The following is a 17,238-nucleotide window of genomic DNA, read 5'->3' as shown; positions in this document are numbered from 1 at the left end:
CCCTCTCAGTCCAGAAACCTCCACATCATCCTTTATCTTTCTCTGTCTATTACAGCCTTTCTAGCATCTGTGAAAAATCCCTTTGACTCTACTTTCATCAAATAACCATGATTCAAGCATTCTTATTTCCTGGCAGTTCAACAGGGGCAGGAATGTGTTTATCTACCTTTGGTGAATAGGTGTCTTGAGTGTTTTTCTGTTTTTATAATAAAAAATCATGTTCTACAACTTATTTCTTAAACACTGATGGGATATAATTCATAAGAATCCAGCAGTGAATTAGGAAATCATTTATGTTTCACCACAAATCTTTTTAGAATTTACTCATGGCCTGATAACTATGTATGAAAAAGAAATATAAGCAGATTTTCAGTTGGATTTAAAGTTCAGCTAGGGTTATAAGAAAGCGAAAGTGCTGGAGAGCCCACAGCTGCCCAGTGGGTTCCCACTTTATCCTGTGGTTATTTGCTGAGTTTCAGGTTGCATAAGGGGAATGGACACACTCAGCAAATGGCAGAATCCCACATTGGTTTTCTGACCTGTGCAGGGAGAGCTATGATGGCAGAAAAGAGCAATGAGAACTATTAGAGCTGCCTCTACTTACAAGAACAGGAAAGCAAAATCAACACCACATGTCTTGGCCTGCAGAGATTAGAGCAACCATGAAGGGCTTGGAAGATGCATGGGTGATGATTCCACCCCACACTCATTCACTTGCCTACTTGGCCTGTGTAGAAAACAATTGGTTCTTGGAGAATGACAGTGGATTCTCATCAGCTTCACTAGCTGAAAACTACGATTGCAGCTTCTGTACCAAATGTGGTTTTATTGCTTGAGCAAATTAACACATCCTTTTGTGTGTGCATCTGTCTATTTGACTAATTAATGGGTTTTTTTTTCATTTTTGGTACTGTCAGTAAAGGCCACCAGAAGCTATTCTCTTTTAGTTGAGAGAATCAGCTGTCTTCACTGTCCCATATCAGAATATATCAACTCCCCAACCCTGTGTCAATTTAGTCCATAAAGACCCTGGTCACTCCTTTCTTCCAGAAAACATTATGAGGGTTCCTTATATTGATGATACTATGCTGATGAGACCTAGTGATCAGGTGGTGTCCACAACTTTAGACATACTGGTAAGATGTTTGTCTGTGTCAGAGTGTGGGAAACAAGTTCCTCTAATTTCAGGGGCTTTTCAACTCAGTGAAATTTCCAGGTGTCCGATCACTGGGCATGTGAAGATGGCCTTTCTCAGGTGCAACACGAGTGGTTGCATCAGTCCTCTCCTACCGCCAGCAAAGGGGCACATGCCTAGTAAGCTTCTTTCAACTTTGGAAGCAACACTTGCCTCACTTGGGTACACTACTCTGGCCTATTTCCCCAGTATCCTAAAAAGCTATTAGTTTGTATAGGACTCAGCACAAGAGAAGGGTCTACACCAGATCCAGGATGCATATGGGTTTCTCTCACCTGGGACTCCAGAGGTGCAAAGGTGCTTGAAGTGGCAGTGGCAGATAGTGATGCTCTTGGGAACTTTGGAAGGCCCCTGTAGATAAATCACAGCATAACTTCATTTTTTTGTGAATAACTTTTCTGCTTTTAAGAAAAAGCCTTTGGCTTGCTATTTGGCCTTAGCAGAGGGTGAATGCTTAACCATGGACACCAGTTTACGCTGAGACCAATCAGAGGCTGAAGTGGCTTGTTATTATGGCAGCGAGGATGTGGGCTACATGCTGTGCCTATCACTTCTCTAAGCAGCCCTACCTGCCTACTCAAGTGTCCATGGCGGTTGAGAAGTCTCCTCATGTGAGGATTCCAGGGGACTGTGGCAAAAGAAGGTTGCTTCTTACCGGTTCAACTCACTTGTTCCCATGAAATCCCTGTGGGCCAGGAAAAGTCCCGGAGTGCAGTGGCCCCATGCAGGGTTCCCAGCTTCCTCCCTCTTCAGCCCAGCTTCTGTGTCTTCCCTCCATCCACTCTCAGTGCCTTCCCTCTGAACCTGTTAGGGGTGCTCCAGTCATCCCAGTCCCTCAGTGGCAGCTGTTCCACAGGCTGTGTCTAGTGAGTCAATGTGCCTAAAAACACCAGCATGTTTTTTTGTTTGTTTGTTTGTTCACTTGTTTGTGTTTGCGAAAGAGTCTCACTCTGTCACCCAGGCTGTAGTGCAGTGGTGTGTTTTGGCTCACTGCAGCCTCCACCTCGGCTCACTGCAGCCTCCACCTCAAGCAATTCTCCTACCTCAGCCTCCCAAGTAGCTGAGATTACAGGCATATGCCACTACTCCTGGCTAATTTTTTTTTTTTTTTTGTATTTTTAGGAGAGACAGGGTTTTGCCACATTGGCCAGGCTGGTCTCGAACTCCTGACCTTGTGATACGCCTGCCTCGGCCTCCCAAATTGCTGAGATTACAGGTGTGAGCCACTGTGCCCAGCAAACACCAGCGTGTTTTAAGGGTTCATTTATGTGATAGAAAGTATCAAAATGTCATCCACTTTTAAAGTTTATCACATAACAACTGGTCCTGCACCTGAGATGGGACATCTTCACATGTCACATACAGGGAGCTCAGGAAATTTCAGAGTGGGAAAGCCCCTGAAATTGTTTGGAGCTTGTTTTCCACACTCTGACACACACAAATGTCTTACCAGTATGTTTAACGTCCAGGCCACCTCCTGATCACCAGGTTTCAGCATAATATCAATGTAAAGGATCAGCGTGATGTCTTCTGGAAAAAAGAAGTGACCAAGGTCTGTGTGAAGGAAATTGACACAGGGCTGAGGTGTGATAAACTGTGAGGTAGGAGGGTGAAGGTGGTTGCCTCTTTCACTTGGAAGCCAATTGCTTCTGGTGGCTGTTACTAACAGGTTACAAAAAAAGCCCACACATTTTCTCAATGGATGGATGCACACCATGCACCAGGGAACGTGCTCATTTGCTCAGGCAATGATGCCACATTTGGTACAACAGCTGCAGTTGGAGTTCCCATCTGGTGAAGCTGAATCCACTGTCGTTCTCCAAGAGCCAGTTGTTTTCTACACAGGACAAATAGGTGAGTCAATGGGGATCTACAAATGTACAAGGAAAAACACCAAACAACCACATGAAAACGCCATATTTGCATCTTTCAAGGCCTTCATAATTGCACTAACCTGTACAGGCCCTCCAGGAATGCGGTGTTGCTTTTGCTTTCTTACTTTTGTAGGTAGAGGCAGCTCTAATGGCTTACATTGGCCTTTCCTACCATCACATCCGCCCCTGCACAGGTCAGAGAACAATTTGACCTACACATCTCCGTTCTGGCCAATGAGTACCAGGTGAGCACCCCAGGAGCTCGCAGCCCTAGCCACTGCGGGCTCCCAGAGCAGGAGGTAACTAATCCTGAGCTGGCCCCAGGGATCCGTGGGGACCCATCTCCCACAACTACTCCTGCCCCAGGCTTTTCCTCACAGAGCGCACTCTGCTTGCAGTACCATCTTTTATTCTAAATCAGACCCAGGGTCAAGGTCAGCACGCACCTGTGGTTCCAGCTACTCAGGGCTGGAATCGCTGAGGCAGAAGAATCGCTTGAACCCAGGAGGTGGAGGTTGCAGTGAGCCGAGATTGTGCCACTGCACTCCAGCCTGGCAACAGAGCAAGACTCCATCTCAAAAAAAAAAAAAAAAGAGGGAAAGAGGAAGTAGTCATCCCAAGAGGCCCTGAGCGATTGTATGGGAAGCATTAAGACATCAAAGAGGAAAAACCTTCCTGTGACTCAAGGAGTGAGTGACAGGGTCCCTGGACGTCTGAGAAATTAGGAACAACATCCTTCTATACCACGTAGTTGACAATCAGATGCTCAACCAAAATCTTTACCCAATCTCAGATGACTCACTGCACTGAAATGTTAGGTGGCTGTTTACAGTCTCACAGGTATCACTGGTGGCTATGGGGAGAAACTGTAGCTTTAGGACAGTCAGGTGGGAATTTCTTAATTCTTTCCATTGTTCTCAGGATGTTTAGTGTATATGAACACTGTGCCTCGCTCTGTGCAGGCTGCCATCAAAGAACTTTAGAAAAAGATGACAAATTTCTGGCCAGGAGTGGTGACTCATGCCTGTAATCCCAGCACTTTGGGGAACTGAGGCAGGCAGATCACTTGAGGTGAGGAGGGTGAGACCAACCTGCCCAACATGGCGAAGCCATCTCTACTAATAATACAAAAATTAGCTGGGTGTGGCGGCATGCATCTGTACTTTCAGCTAGTTGGGTGGCTGAGGCATGATAATCGCTTGAACCCAGCAGACAGAGGTGGCAGTGAGCTGAGATCATGCCACTGCACTCCAACCTGGGTGACAGAGTGAGACTCTGTCTCAAAAAAATATAATAACAAATTTCCCATATGAAAATTTCACTCCTGGCTGGGCATGGCAGCTCACGCCTGTAATCCAAGCACTATGGAGGCCAAGGCGGGCGGATCACCTGAGGTCGGGAGTTCAAGACCAGCCTGACCAACATGGTGAAACCCTGTCTTTAAAAAATAAATAAATAATAAATAAAAGTTAAAATTTTAAAAATTTAAAAAAAGAAAATTTCACTCCAAGCAGGTAGTTAGAGAATCACCGGAGTTTAATGATTTCCTTCAATGACCCTGATTGTTCTTTTTGCTAAATGCTTGCAAGATTTTTCCAATTTATATGGACAGAATTCTGGGATTTCTCTTTGGAAACAAGTGGTCATGGTGTTTAGAACAGAAAACGTGTAGTTTATTGTTAGAATAGACACAATTCATATTCACAGACACAGTGAGGAGACTCTGCTTTGCTGCTTGCTGCTACATTCAGGCATTGCAACACAGCAAACCTCCCAACACATATTTGCTGGAAGCAACCATTGATTCTGATCTCTCCCAGCTTTTCAGGTTTACTGGACTCATGTGGTTCGTAGATCACGTGGTGGGAGTCACGTTTTCTGAAGGATCTGTAGGCTGGGATTCCAGGGAATGCTTTACTCATGTGTGACTCAATACTAGGGCTGGGTCAACACCTGAGGGCTGGCTGGTTATCTTCTTCCCTGCCTCACCTCTCCATTCATGCACCAAATTTCCTCAAATCATGAGAGTCTCATGGTTCTTGGACTTAATGGATGGTGATTGGCTTCCATCAATGAAAGCCTTTCAAATGGCAGACAGTGTCACTTCTATGACATTACATTGATCAATGTGAGTGACACCAGCAGCCCAAATAAAATGAAGAGGAATCCACAAGCTGTGATTATTTTGACTTGTGATCTTGAGGGGCCATTTTTGGCAACTGTTTTTACTCAGTTCCATGCTTACATGTGTGTTTATATGGGCTTAAAAGCTTCCTACATACCAAAAACACTCCCTGCAAGGAACCACTTAAGGTAACACAATTGAAGGAATGGGCTCATTTTGAAGTCCAGCATCTTATCATCCAGTTACTATTGGGTGACCATGAGGTGACCACAAATTATCAGGTGCAGTTTCTCTCAACATATGCTCTAAAAGGATACATTATTTGCCCTATTCAAATCAAACATACAAGGCTGAAACAGACATAGGAAAATGCAGTGAACACACCTATTTTCGAGGGCCAAAAGATAGCAAATGGCACCTTTTGCCTAGTTGCACTCCTGAAAGAAAGAGGGGTCATCAGCAGTTCTACTAGAGCCACTCATAAATGCAGCCTGGGTTCTCGCTTGTCTCACATCTGCTCAAACCAGCACGGTCTGTTCCTAAAATACTGTCACAATATGTGCCCCCACTGTTTCCATAAGTACTTAAAGAATATACATTTTATTAAGGTGGAATAAGAGGTCTTCCTTGAATGGATAACCAAGGCATCCACCCAATGAAAGAAACCATGTTGACTCTTGGTACATGAGTTAAAAATTTAAACAAACAATAACAGAAAAGAAAACAGACCGCAGTCATGGATCACATCACTGAGGAAACCAAAAAGACCCCGATTTGCATTTTCGTTGGGAATGTTTCCCTGCAGCAATTGGCTTCATCCTCCATTCCTAGCTTCTTGGCACGTCTACCAAGATGGCAGAATGACAGCCCATTTCCCTGTACAAGAGCTGTGATTATCTGCTTCATAGTCCAAATGGAGAACCACTAAGGAGAAGGTAAACAACATATTCCCTAAAAGTCAACCAAGGCAGATTGAAGAGGGTCTCTTTAAATAGCCTCTTTTTCTCCTGGGCCCATCTCAAAATCATTTTGATCATCATCATCCTCTCTCTCCATGTTAATTGCCAAACCTTGTTCAACTCCAACCTCCCTCATGGGTATGCCTCTCTCTGTACTACTTCTTTAACCTAACATACAGATACCTTGAGGTGTCAATGCACAGTGAATTACACTCTTCATGCCTCTCTTCCTTGTTTCTTTCCAGTATGGGCTGAAATTTCCTCCCCTCTCATTGGAAACTCCCAAGTTCTGATTAGGTACACTCTCCTCCTTATGCCATCCCTGTCACAGTCTTGGTCACTTCTTTATTTTGATAATGGATTATAGACCCCATCACAAGCATGAAATTTATTTCTTGGGGAATTAGGTAATTCTTGCTCTGAGTGGATGAAGATTATCCTGGAACCCATGACTTCCTGAGCAGAAGATGAGTTTGATTTCTTATGTGCTTGCCCGGGTGACACCTATTTTATTTGAATAACTTACAGAGTTCCACATACTAGCCTTGCAACACATACAGTGACTCCCCTTTCTTGACTGATTCACCAGCTCATTTTAGTTCACATGGGCCATTTTTTACACTTATTTTTATCTCAATACTACCCTTTGCTCATGGTGGCCAGGATAACAACCCAGATACAAAGAGAGGACATAGAGTTCAAAAGCCAATGTTCAGCAAAGAATTTTTTTAATCACCTCTGGGGACCTACTCAACATCTTTTGCATGCTCCACAACCCAAATCCCTGATCTTCTCCCAGCAAATACGGCATTGCTCTAAACACAGAAAGTCATTTCTGGACTCTAACGCCTTCATTCTCAAAGGTCTTTGGGCATTTCAGTTTTTGTTGAAGCCTCTCACAGAATAAATCTACTCTGAGATAATATTGTCCTTGATGCCCAAGTTCCTCAGAGCTGGTACCCCTCGTGGTGCTGTCCGTGGTGCTGAGCACCGGTGCATTCGGCCCTGTACTTGCAAGTGAGGGACCAATACGACAGAGTAAGAGAAGAATTTTGTTTTGTTTTGTATTTGATAGATCATAGTCAAAATCTCCGTGATGAATGAAGCAGAGCTTCAACTTGGATTTTCAAACCACAATTTCTTCAGTGTTCTCTCTCACTACTCCTATTCAATATAGTATTGGAAGTCCTGACCAGAGTAATCATGCAAGAGAAAGAAAGGGCATCTAAATAGAAAGAGAGGTCATGCCAGTTTTGTTTGCAGATGTCATAATTCTATATCTAGAAAACCCCAAAGTCTCAACCCTAAAGGTCCTTAAGCTGGTAAACAACTTTAGCAAAGTTTCAGGATACAAAATCAATGTGCAAAAATCACTAGAACTCCTATATGCCAAACAGCGAAGTGTAGTGCCAAATCAGAAATGCAATTTTATTTACAATTGCTGTAAAAAGAATAAAATACCTAAAAATACAGCTAACCAATGAAGTAAAAAGTCGCTACAATGAGAATGGCAACACACTGCTCAAAGAAACCAGGGATGACATATTAAAAAATGCAAAAATGTCCCATGCTCATGAATAAGAAAAATTAATATCATTAAAGCAGCCATACTGCCCAAAGAAATTTATAGATGCAGTGCTATTTTATCAAACTATAAATGATATTCTTCACAGAATTAGGAAAAAGACTATTTTAAAATTCACATGAAATCAAAACAGAATCAAATAACTGAGACAATTCTAAGAAAAAGGACAAAGCTGGAGGCATCACATTACCCAACTTCAAACTATACTACAAGGCTACTGTAATTAAAACAGCATGGTATTTGTATGAAAACAGACACACAGACCAATGAAACAGAATGGAGACCAGAAATGAAGCCACGCAACCACAACCTTCTGATCTTCAACAAAGCTGACCAAACAAGAAATGGAAAAAGGACTCCCTATTCAAGAAATTATGTTGGGAGAACTGACTTGCCATATGCAGAAGATTGAAACTGGACCCCTTCTTTACACCATATTAAAAAATCAATGATAGATTGAAGGCTTAAATGTAAAACCCAAAACTTTAAAAGCCGTGGAAAACAACATAGGCAATACCATGCAGGACATAGGCATGGGCAAAGATTTCATAATAAAAATGTTGAAACCAATCACGACAAAAGCAAAAATTGATAGACAGGATCTAATTAAACTAAAAAGCTTGTGCACAGCAAAGGAAACTATCAACAGAATAAACAGCCTGTAGAATGGGAGAAAATATTTGCAAACTTTGTATCTCAAGAAGGCCTAATATTCATCATCTATAAGAAACTTCAACAACTTTACAAGAAACAAACAAACCCATTTTTTAAAAAAGTGGGCAAAGGTCTCTCACAGTGGCTCATGTCTGTAATTTCAGCACATTGAGCAACCAAGACTGGTGGATTGCTTGAGCCCAGGAATTTGAAAACAGGCTGGGCAACATGGCAAAAACCAGTCTCCACTAAAAATAGAAAAATTACCCTGGCATGGTGACATATGCCTGCAGTCCCAGTTACTCCAGAGGCTGAGCTGGGAGGATCACCTGAGCCCAGGAGCCAGAGGATACAGTGAGCTGAGATGGTGCCACACCACTTGAGCCTGAGTGTCAGAGTGAGACCTGGTTTAAAACCACAACAACAGAAGGTGAGCAAAGGACGTGAACAGACACTTTTCAAAAGTAGACATACAGGTGGCCAACAAGCATATTATAAAAACTCAACATCACTGAACATTAGAGAAATGCAAATCAAAACCACAATGAGATTCCATCTCACATCAGTCAGAATGGCTCTTATTAAAAAGTCAAAAAAGGACTGCTGGCAAGGTGGTGGAGAAAGGGAGCACTTACATGTTGTTGGTGGCAGTGTAAATTAGTTCACCCATGTGGAAAGCAGTATGGTGATTCCTCAAAGAGCTAACAACAGAACTACCATTCGACACATCAATCCCATCACTGGATATATAACCAGAAAAATAGAAATCATTCTGCCATAAATATATATGCACACGGATGTTCATTGCAACACTATGTGCAATAACAAAGACATGGAATGAACCCAAATGCCCATCAAGAACAGACTGAATATGGAAAATGTGGTACATATACCCAATGGAATAATATGCAGCCCTAAAAAATTAGTTTATGTCTTTTGCAGAAATATGGTTGAAGATGGAGACCATTATTCTTAGCAAATTAATGCAGGAACAGAAAACCAATTTCTGAGTGTTTTATAAGTGTGAACTAAATGATGAAACTCATGGACACCAAGAGGAGACCAACACACACTGGGGCTTACTTGAGGGTAGAGGGAGAAAGGTGGGACAGGAGCAGAAAAATTAACTATCAGCTACTATGCTTAGTACCCAGATGAAAAAACTATATGCACCACAAACCCCATGACACAACTTTATCTGCATATTTACCCCTGAACTTAAATAAAAGTTTTAAAAAATGAAAGAGAAAAACCAATCTCATTTTTCTCCCAGAATCTACAGGAAAAACAGTGTCTCTGAAACTTTGATTTACATGAACAGGGAAAAGGAGAGGATGTACTTAGAGCCCAGGTGTGTGACAGACAGATGAGAGTGGCCCTCATCTGGCAGAACCAAGGGAACTAGTGTGGGGCAGGTTCATGAAAGAACTTTCTCTACTTCTCTCCCCAGATCCTCCTGAGGATCAAGGTCAGTGCTTTCCCAGAACCTTCAAAGGCAAAGAGAATTACCTTCTAGGGCAAATGTCTTTCTCCAGAATCCCCAACTTTTTCTTTTAGCCATTGTACAAATTGGGGAAATGTACACTCTCTGGGTAGATTCTGCATAGTGGAGAAAAGGCTTGAGAGGCATAAAGGGTGGCTTTACAATCACTACCCCTCACTCCATCATCCTTATTGATGCATTTCCCTGGTAACTCAATCCACAGCCTGGTACCTCCCACTGTCATTTCTGCTGCATTACAGACACAAACCTGCAAACAGCTGTGGTTGTGACTGAGTTTCTTCCCTGACCCCCGAGCCTTTCTCATGCTACAAGGAAAGCTCTCTGGGAGGAGCATGAAATCTGCAATAAAGCCAGAGGGCAGGGCTGAAAGGGATCATTTAAATGCTGCAACTCAGAGATTCACACAGAAGACAGGACAGAATTCCGAAGAGTCGCTCAGAAGAAGAGAACAATGCCACCACTACCTGTGAGTTGAAAAGGCACAGCCTTCAATAATCTCAAGTCACATAAACCAAGAAAGAAACAGGGGAAATTTTGAGATGAAAATGTGAGCATTCCTACTGTGAATGCTTTACTAAGGGCTGTGGGTGTTGGAAGAGGAACTCTCAGGCTATGGTATCTGAGATGCTTGTGGGGTGTGGGATATGGACCCTGGACCAGTGTAACCCTCTGTGAGCATGTGATGGTATCTGATGAGAGTGAACTCTGCTGAGATGATGTGACTTCAGGTGGGAGGTGGACAGCCAACTAGGATGTGCAGGTGTGTGAGTGTAAGGGGGTGAGTGTGGTTTGTCTTCCTGTCTGTGATGTGAGTGTGTGTGTGTGTGATCACTGCCAGACCATTGCATGAGCATCTTTATGTGCATGGGGAGCAGGTGCGTGTGACTCAATGAGTGGCATGGTTCTGTTTGTGTGTGGGTGTGTGTGCTGGGATATGACTGGGTATTGAACTGGGGACATGCATGTGGCCTTCTGTGCATGTGAAGGTACTTCCCCACAGAGCAGCGCCTCTGATGAAGCAGCTGTGTGTCCTTTCATGTGTGTCAATGTGGATTCCAGGTGGCTTAACTGGTGGGGATCTTGGGGATTGTGAGTTACCAAGGACTCATTACAGATCACTTATGAGAGTGGAATGTATGTTCAGTGGATGTCTCTTCCCAGTAAGAGTGAGAAGAGGAATGCAGACTAGGGGGTGATGGCTCCTCAGGTGGGGACTTCCCTATCCCAGCCCAGTCTGTTCTTTGCATTGTGGGACAAGAGAGTTTGGAGATACTGATTTTCTAGGGAAGGACATTAGAGGCTGTGGTTTCAGAGACTGATTCAAGCAAAATGTTCACTGTAAGCTTTGTTTCAACTGAGACGAAACTTATTCCTCCACCCATGAAGGAACAAGTTTAGACTCAGTTCAGACAGAGCTTACAGTGGATATCAGTCAACAAAGCAGCTGGGGTCACTGGCTCATGGCTGTAATCCCACCGATTTGGGAGGCAAAGATGGGAGGATAACTTGCAGCCAGAAGTGTGAGACCACTCTGGGCATCATAGTGAGACCCTTTCTTTTAAAAAATTGTAAATATCAGACTGGCAGAGTGACAGGCACCTTTTACCCTAGCTACTTAAGAAGGGGCAGGTGTGCGAGGATCACTGCCACCCAGGAGTTCGCTGTTTCAGTGAGCTATGATTGCACCACTGCATGTCAGCCTGGGCAACAGAGCAAGACCCTATCTCAGAAATACAGAAAAATTATCAACCACTTGTAGTCGTCATAGAAATCAATGATTCTCTCCGGTTATGTCCCTGACCCACAGGCTTCATTTTTGCAAGTCCAGGGGCTGTGCTCTCAGCATGTGTCCCCTCCTGGGAAGGACGTCCATGGCCCGTGATGACTGTGAGGCGCGTGCATCCCTCACACAGGGGTTCCTGTTCTTTCATCATTTCCCTTTCTCTTTCATCAAGTGTTGTTTCTCACTGGAGTCAATTTGTTAAATTCTTACACCCTCAAGTCTTGTTTTCATTTTCCGAGTTGAAAATGAAGGCAGGTCAGTGTTTCAGGAGGACTCCCCTGTTCTGCTAGGTCACCCCCAACAGGCCCTACACATGACAGGGATTGGGGTGAGAGTTTTACATATATTAACTGCTCTATTACTGAAAACACCCTACAAAGTAGAAATTCCCAATAATCCTCCTTGTGCTGGGGAAACTGAGGCAGGGAGAGTTCAAGTAATGGATCTAAGATTGCACTGCTTGTAAGAGGCAGAATGAGGACCGAAATCCAGGCATCCTGGCTCCTGAACTCTTGTTCTTACCTATGGGTCCACCATAGCTTCAGGAATATGAGGCCCTGACTGTGATGGGGCGAAAGGGGGAGGCCTCAGAGTCTGCCCTTTGATCTCTAACCTCCTGCACCACAGGAATCTGTTACAGGAGGGGAGGCTGCACCTGCCCCTGCACCTCTCACTCACCCTCAATACCTTGGCAGGTGCCATACATACAGCCTTTGTCCTTGTGTTTTGGTTCCTGCGTGATCATCAGAGGGAGACCGAACCTCTCTTTTGTGTGAGTATAACATAGTCCAATGAAGGGGGTGGAGGGGAAGGGAAAATATTTGCTAAAGACTCGACGTTATGTGTGATGTGGAAATGCCTAGTTGGCAAGATGGAGGCCCTATGTAGGTGCAGGTCCTGGAGATCCTTCAGCGCCAGACATGAGACCTTCAGCAACTGCATTTGGGCCAGCCATGGGGCCTAGGGGAGGAGGCCTCTCAGTTGGTTGGAATTGGAGCTCTTCATCATGGGGTACATAATTTTCAGGGAATGAACAAGTCATAGGCCCGGGTAAGTGACTGTGGCTCAGTTTTCATCTGGGAATGAGGAGCACAGCATCTTGCTAACTGGGGTCATGAGGAGCTGAAGCATCCCCACAGGGACCAGGCCTGCTGTATCAGTGAGCTATGACTTTTGCTCTGAGTAAAGTGTGGAAGGGATTTGTGTGTGTGTCAAGTGTGTGTCTGCACAGGAGGGGGACATTCCCAAAATGCCATGTGCTTTGCCCTCAGCAATGACCCACAGCTGCAGGTGGATTTCTGCACTGACACGGATGGAGACTCAGGAATAGCCTTCCATTTCCGAGTGTACTTTGGCCACTGTGTGGTCATGAACAGTCGTGAGTGTGAAGTGTGGAAGTGGGAAGAGAAATCCGACCATGTGCCTTTTCAGGATGGCATGCCATTTGAGGTGCACATCTACGTGCGTCACGATGAGTACCAGGTGAGCGCCCCAGGAGCTCCCAGCACCTGGCCTCTGTGGGCTCCCAGAGCGGGAGCAGCTTTTATTGACCTGGCCCCACCAGTTCATCAGGACTCATCTCCCATAAATAGTCCTGCCCCAGGGTTTTCATCACAGAGCACCCTCTGCTTGCACTGCCATCCTCAGCTAGTTCCCAAATCTGACCGAGGTCAAGGTCGGCTCACCTGACATTTCCTCCAGTAGAGAATCTCCTCTGTCTTTTCCCATAGTGCTCATTTCTACTTATGCCATTATTTAAATTTTCATTTTAGCTGAATGAATACAATATACTTAAGAAAAAAGTTGTTTTAATCATTCAAAAAGTAAGTCTTCGTTCGTCTCACTTTTGGGACCCAACTGTACTCATAAGAGCAACATTTCCAGAGCTCTGCTCTCCTTCACAGAGAATCTTTTTTCCTTCCTTCCTTCCTTCCTTCCTTCCTTCCTTCCTTCCTTCCTTCCTTCCTTCCTTCCTCCCTCCCTTTCTACTCTCCCTTCCTTCCTCCCTCCCTCCCTCCCTCCCTTCCTTCCTTCCTTCCTTCCCTCCTTCCTGCCTACTTTCTTTCTCTTTCTCTCCACAGAGTCTCACTTTGTCTTCCAGGTTGGAGGCAGTGGCATGATCTCAGCTCACTGCAATCTCCACCTCCCAGATTTAAGCAATTCCCTTGCCTTAGCCTCCCAAGTAGCTGGGATTACAGGCACTTGCCACCACGCCTGGCTAAATTTTGTATTTTTAAAAGATACGGGGTTTCACCATGTTGGCCAGGCTGGTCTTGATCTCCTGACCTCAAGTGATCCACCCACCTTGGCCTGCCAAAATACTGGGATTACAGGAATAAGCCACCATGCCCCGCCCTTCAGAGAAATCTTTGCCCATGTAAGCATATACATATGTCTATAATTTTATTTGCTTTAAAGCAAATTGTCATATAAGTTTCCCTACACGTTATGCTTTAGGAACTAAATGGATTCGTTGTCAAAGAGTAAATCTTGAAGACATTATCGATCCATGGTGCTGCTTCAGTTTTCAAAGATTGGATAATATTACACTAAAAATTTTACCCAAAATTATTGAATTTGACCCTTTTTTGGGCATTAAAGTTGTTTTCACTATTTTGCTCTCACAGATAATGCTGTATTAAACTTTCTAATCAATCTCTTTGTCATTATCAATCTCCAAACACTTATGTTGGAAGATATTTATAAAAAAATGAAAAAACTGGCTCAAAAATGTGTGCATTTTAAATGTGAAAAAAATTAATACTGGTAAGGTGACTTTCTCTATAGCATCAGTATAAGGAATATATCCATACTTTCTGGCTTTCTCTGATGAGTAGCCAAAAGAGTCATTTTATTCAGATTCAAGTGAGGGATCTTTTCCTATGCTTAGAAGTGGTTGAAGATGATATCCTATGTTTTACAACACCTGTCCTCTTTTAACTCTCTAAGGACACTGGGTTTCATTCTTTGCCACTGCCACCTCACTTGTAGGCTACTCCAAAGAAGAACTGTGCCATCAGCAGTAAAAGGCAGTCAGTTCATGGAACTGAAAAGTATGCATTCAATGGACATGGTCTAGCACTAGCCTCGTGGCAGCCTCTGTGCAAGATGCAGGCTCTCAAGTTTCCGTCACAAAGTCCCCGGTGATGGGGATCTTCTAGGTCAGAAGGGAAGTTGAGTAAACAGGAACTGTGTGACATAGAGTGTAGAACTTCACTAGAGGAAACAAAAAAAATAAAGTCAGCAACTTTCTCAAATAGGCACAAAACATCATCTGTAAACAGAAGTGTGCTTATTAGGTTCACTTGTATAACCAGGAGTTTTCTTGGGAAATATTATTGGTACTAAGGCAGAGTAGAGAGGAAGCTGAAAACTTGTTTGGCGGCATACTGTCTTTCTGATGCATTTTTCCTCTTGTAGATAACGATAAATGGCGAACGCGTTTATGGCTTTGGCCACCGACTCCCGCCATCATCTGTGAAGATGATGCGAGTGTGGAGAGATGTCTCCTTGTCTTCAGTGAGTGTCTACTATTGAAGGAGATGATCACACTCCTCATTGTTGAGGAATCCTTTCTGCCTGACCGTGGAATTCCCAGAGCCTGCTAACAGAATAATCTCTCATCACCCCTTTCCCTACACTTGGCCATTAAAACTGCACCAAACCTCACATGATTTGATTCTTGCTTTAAGAAGGGGAAAGAGGAAGTGGTCATCCCCAAGAGGGGCCAGGGCATTCTATGGGAGACATCATGCAATCAAAGGGAATAAAAACCTTCCAATGACAAAAGAAATGAGGGAAAAGGTCCCTGAATTGTTTGAGAAGACATTAGAAACAGCGTTCTTCTATGGGACTTAGTTGACGTCAGACCCAAAATACTTACTCAATCTCAGATGATTCATGGCACTGAAATGTTAGGTGGCTGTTTACAGCCATGCAGGTGTACCTGGTGGCTTTAGGAAGAAACTGTAACTTGAGGAAAATCCTATGGAATGTCTTGATTTTTCCATTGTTCTTGGGATGTTTATTGTGTATGAACACTGTGCCTGGCTTTGTGAGGGCTGCTGTGAATAAACTGAAGAAAAAGATGACAAATTTTGCATGTGAAGTTTTCAATTCAAGTAATAGAGAATCACTGGAGCCCAGTGATTTCCCTTGAAGAATCCCAGTTATCCTTATGTGCAAATATTTGAAGAGTTTTCCACTTTATATGGGCAGAATACAGGGGTTTCTATTTGAAAATAAATGGTCATGGTTTTAGATCAGAGGACGTGTAGAACTGAAACAGACACAATTCATGCACACGGACATAACAAGCAGACCCTGCTTTGCTGCTGTTCCGGTGACTAATTGCGGCATAGCAGACCTCCCAACACATATTGGCTAAAAGCAATCATTTATTTTGCTCTCTCCCAGCTTTAAGGATTTACTGAACTCACGTGACGGGAGTCATATTTTCGGAGGGATCTTTTAGGCTGAGTTCCAGTTGATGCTTTATTTATGTCCAACGCAGCACTAGGGCTGGTTGAATACATGGAAACTGGCTGGTTATCTCCTTCACTACCTCACCTCCCCATTCATGCCTCGAATTTCCTAAAATAACGAGTCTCGTGGTTCTTGGACTTAATGAATGTGATTAGCCTTCTCCAAAGAAAGCCTTTCAAGAGGCTCATGGAGAAGGTGCACAGCATCAGAGGGCCTACCTTTGAATGGCAGACAGTGTCACTTCTATAGCACTGGATTGATCAAGGTGAGACACACAGACTGCCCTAATCAAAAGGGGAGGACTCCACAAGCTATGGTTATTGTGACTGTGGTCATGAGGGGCCGTCCTCAGCAATTAGTTCCATTCAGTCACAACTGGCTTATATACTTCACACATACCAAAAACACTCACACTGTAAGGAATCTCTGAAGGGAAGACAATTGCAGGAGCAGGCTTGGAGTAAAGTGCAGTATCTTATCTAATCAGGATATACAAGTGGCCAACAAACATATGAAAAAATGCTCGACTTCACAAATGATTAGAGAAATGCACATCAAAGCCACAGTGCGTTGCCACCTCACTCCTGCGAGAACAGCCATAATCAAAAAGAAAAAGAAAAAAGAAAACTGGATGTTGGCAGGGAACACTCCTATACTGCTGGTGGGAAGGCAAACTAGTACAGCTGCTGTGGAAAACAGTGTGGAGATTCCTTAAAGAACTAAAAGTAGAACTACAATTTGATCCAGCAGTCCCACTACTGGATATCTACCCAGAGGAAAAGAAGTCAATAGCTGAAAAGGATACTTGCTTACGCATGTTTATAGTGGCACAATTTACAACAGCAAAATTGTAGAACGAACCCAGACGCCCATCAATCAATGAATGGATGAAGAAACTGTGGTGTATATATATACAATGGAATACTATGCTACCATGCAGCCATAAAAAGAAATGAATTAACAGCATTTGCAGTGACCTGAATGAGGCTGGAGACTATTATTCTAAGTAAAGTAACTCCAAAATGGAAAACTAAATGTTATATGTTCTCACTGATATGTGGGAGCTAAGCTATA

At 43.6% G+C, this 17,238-nt stretch overlaps 1 protein-coding gene across 1 annotated transcript; it reads left to right on the top strand.

The window, feature by feature from the left end:
- The first annotated feature begins 1,719 nt into the window (after positions 1 to 1,719).
- Positions 1,720 to 17,040, top strand: LGALS20 (galactoside-binding soluble lectin 13). Its single transcript, XM_078359606.1, has 5 exons — positions 1,720 to 1,806; positions 3,264 to 3,368; positions 12,375 to 12,451; positions 12,951 to 13,161; positions 15,100 to 17,040. The coding sequence occupies exons 1-5, from the start codon at positions 1,720 to 1,722 to the stop codon at positions 15,214 to 15,216; spliced, it is 597 nt and encodes a 198-aa protein (XP_078215732.1). The 3' UTR covers positions 15,217 to 17,040.
- The last annotated feature ends 198 nt before the right edge of the window (positions 17,041 to 17,238 follow it).

Source organism: Callithrix jacchus, chromosome 22 (genome assembly GCF_049354715.1).
Source record: "Callithrix jacchus isolate 240 chromosome 22, calJac240_pri, whole genome shotgun sequence".
In the NCBI taxonomy this organism is placed as follows: domain Eukaryota; kingdom Metazoa; phylum Chordata; class Mammalia; order Primates; family Cebidae; genus Callithrix; species Callithrix jacchus.
This window is presented reverse-complemented; position numbering and strand designations above follow the sequence as displayed.